Raw genomic sequence first — 3,640 nt, forward strand, 5'->3', positions numbered from 1 at the left:
ATAGATAGATAGATAGATAGAAGAAAATAACATCCTTGACGTATATTTCTAGTGTGCATGTGGCTTGAAGACAAAGCGTGCGAGGTTCAGCATGCCGTGAATGAGCGATACTGCGGTTTCTATAGCGACAGACTAGAGTTCACATGTCTTCCGCTGACCCAGAGAAACCCCTCTCACAGACTGCAGCAAATTCCGGCCAATGAACTCGAAGATCATTCATGTCGAGTATTTTATTCACAACTCGCTCATTCTTGCTTTCCGGTGAACGGGATTGGTTGATGATGAAAAAGCCCACAGAAAACAAAGACGTAGTGAAGACTTGGAGTTAAGTCATAAACAGGATTGATCCATCTGTAAATTAACTACAGATATAATAATGTAAGCTAAATTAATGTCCTTCCTTTTTCTAAAAAAATATCAATAGGAATCAAAGGGAAATGATTAAAAGGGCAAAAACAAACAAACAAACAAACAAAAAAACACGTAAAATAAACAGAGCAAGAATGTAGTGCGTAAGTTAGGCCTATATGAAAAAGTATAAGATAAGTGACTGCGTGTAAGAGATTTGGAGTTTTAGTGAACACTGTAGAGATGATGGATAGCCTAGAGGCCTTGTCCCAAAGATCAGCTGAAGTTGAGTGCAAAGTTTAAATGGATGCTATATAATCTTATCATAATATGCAGTCAAATGGCACGTGGTCAGTGCATTAATGAGCTCGATGCGTTCATTATCGATCAAGAAAACCAGGCAGACTGGGTTTTATTTAATTCAAGCAAAAAATCACGTCGAAGTATAAAATGAACTCCAAGTATGATCTGCCCATTTTTCTAAAACCAATGTGAATGAATCAAAACAGTAAGATCACACATGAACTGGCACATCTCAGTGAAGAGAAAACACTTTCAAGTTTCAAATCCAGAATGGCTGGAGACAGGCGTCTGTCAATAGATAAATGAGCACAAACAGGTCAGCACCTTGGATAGTTCCATTCATCTCTTCAAATTGAGCTTTATCCTCCTGAGACCCAGTCATTTGTCCACAGTACCTTTCAAGCCTTGATATAGCAATGTCCAGACTTTTTAATAATAATGTGTCCAATACAATATTCCATAAAGGGTATAGATTTTTAGAACTAAACGAATACTAAGTTTGTTGGGCTACACCATAGACTGTATAAAAACATGGACATAATGTCCGTGACGTCACCCGTTGTTTTGTGAAGAGCGTTTTTGAAGCTCAAAGTGGGCGGAGCCAGCCGTCGCCATCTTGGCAGCGCGCCACCGCTTGTCACTCCCGGATAATCGAAAATGGGCAAAAAGGCGGGAGCTGGTTTCTGAAACCACGCCCACCTAGCTCGACGGCAGTCAGCAGCGGCAATCCACCTGTCACTCAAGTGGCCACGCCCTTAATTATGCAGAACTTTAAGGCTTAATATAATTTAAACGGATGAGTTGTAAAAAAATTCACCCCCCTCACAGTTGTCATGAAGGGCAAAATTAGCTATATAGACCAAAATAATTTTTTGAACCAGGCTGTAAACGTTTTTTTTCTGCTGTAACTTTGTGCATTTTAACATGGGGAGTCTATGGGATTGACTCCCTTTTGCAGCCAGCCTCTAGCGGCCAGTTTATGAATTACAGTTTAAGTCACTTCCTTGTTGGATTCACGAGAGAGAGCGGGAGGTTGCCGCTTGGGCTACACCAATCACTTACATTACGTAAAACAAATCTAATGTATACCTAAAAAATACAACATTTCTTTAGGTCTCAGGAGGATAGAGACCCAGATAACTTAGAAATGACAGATGAGACTGACAGTTAATAAACGTTGTGCCTTCCCTTTTTATGAATGACTGTGAATCACAGCAACTGATGTATCTATAGGCTACGACATGCATAAAACTGCAGCTACACCGGTGAAGCGATGTTGGCTATTATAAATCACTTCACCGGGCTACTTAATACTGTTAAAACAAAGCCAACACAACAGTGTCATAAATACTAAATTGATAAATCGGCTCATGGTGCAATGCAAGTCAGGCAGAGCTGATTACAATTATGTCCAATAAATCAGCAGTAATTGATCTCTGCTCAGATTCTGATCACACTCAGCGGTCCAGTTCGCTTCCATCCTTCTTATAATCTCCTTCGTTTTTTAAGTCTTGGAAAACCTCTGTGAAAAATTGCGGATCAATGTTAATCTGCAGCATTTTGCCGCTCAGTTTATCGATGACATCTAACGAACGTTCCCAGAACACGTCCTTATTGGTCTCGACCATGAAGGGCTTGAGGGGGTACGAGATCTCGTTCCCTATGTAGGAATACGCCAGACAGAGGCAGGTCAGAAAGGTCCCTTGAAGTTCACGTGGATTGTCAACATCATCGGTTACAGTTTCCCTAATGAGCAGATAGACGAACACGAGGTTGGCAGGTGTAATGAACCCGTGGTCCTGCCAGCCCTGCAACAGCAGAGTCCTGTCCACGTTTCGGAACCAGAGAATAACCTCATTTGCGGTGAGTTCCTTGACTTTGCAGCATCGTTTGCACAGGAATTCGCCCAGGCAACGGAGCAGCTCCCCTGTGGAGGCCTGGACGATCACGCGCCTCGGCGAGATGAGCGACCGGCTGCTGGGCTGCTTCTGAACCGACACCAGTTGCTTCGCCGCTGGAGTGAACTGGTCCTGATCCTGGTCCAGATGGGGAGGAACCGTGGGGATGGGCACCGCAAGAGGTCCATTTTTCGTTTTCTTCTCGAACTGTTGCGATTTCCTGAAGTTCTCCTGATTCAGATGCTCGACCTGACTGTCGCTGCTCGCTGGCAGCGGAAGAGGATTCGGACTTACTTTCTTGGCACTTTTTTTCTTACCTGATGCAGTCACTAGCCGCTTAAATGTGAGCGTGGACACGATCACTGACTGTTTTTTAAGGCTTTTTTCTATTTTCCCGTTGGCCTCATCTCCTACATCTTGCAGAATGGTCCCTTTAGTTGCAAAAGGTGATATAGAGAGCACGGTCCCCATATAGCAGAGCGCGCGACAAAAATGTTATGAAACGGCCCTGCGCGCGCGGAGACGTCGCAATAGAGATTGAATGTATCAGATCACAAGTGCAGCTCCATTTGGTTAGTTAAACAGGCAGGTTAGCAGGTGGACTGACAGCCCATCAGAAAGGAAATTCCAGAGCAGTCAGACACTCCCTCCACTTCTTCTGCAATAGTGACTGACGTCTTGCATTGCCTACCTCAACTAGGATTTGTGGTGAGCCAAACCATTCTGACATCAACTTCTGTTAACCGGGATTATCCCATCATGTCTGTGTAATTAGCCAACCTCAGGGCTACAGAAGACGAATGACAGACTAAAGCACCAATAGAAACAAACGCCTGCGTCCACATATCACTTCAGAAGGTGGAATTTTTAGACCGCATGAGCCAAGTATAGTTCTGCTATTCCCAGACAGGCTACAATTCTCTCCTCAGCTCCTCCATTTAACCTACTTAGCACTGAAATAGTTCAAAAAGAAAACAATCACCAGAAATTAACCAAGATAAATGCAATGAAAAATTGCATTAAAATAAAAAAAAAATTAAATAATATTTGGCCCAGATGGTTTTCTACACTTTTGAAAATAATTTTTAAAA

The 3,640-nt window shown here is 42.8% G+C and overlaps 1 protein-coding gene across 1 annotated transcript; it reads right to left on the reverse strand.

Moving 5' to 3' along the window:
- Positions 1-1,636: 1,636 nt before the first annotated feature.
- Positions 1,637-3,382, reverse strand: LOC107672300 (cyclin-dependent kinase 5 activator 1-like). Its single transcript, XM_016465443.1, has one exon. The coding sequence runs from the start codon at positions 3,018-3,020 to the stop codon at positions 2,109-2,111; it is 912 nt and encodes a 303-aa protein (XP_016320929.1). The 5' UTR covers positions 3,021-3,382; the 3' UTR covers positions 1,637-2,108.
- Positions 3,383-3,640: the final 258 nt, after the last annotated feature.

The sequence above is a fragment of the Sinocyclocheilus anshuiensis genome, unplaced genomic scaffold (genome assembly GCF_001515605.1).
Source record: "Sinocyclocheilus anshuiensis isolate Anshui unplaced genomic scaffold, SAMN03320099.WGS_v1.1 scaffold986, whole genome shotgun sequence".
In the NCBI taxonomy this organism is placed as follows: Eukaryota; Metazoa; Chordata; class Actinopteri; order Cypriniformes; family Cyprinidae; genus Sinocyclocheilus; species Sinocyclocheilus anshuiensis.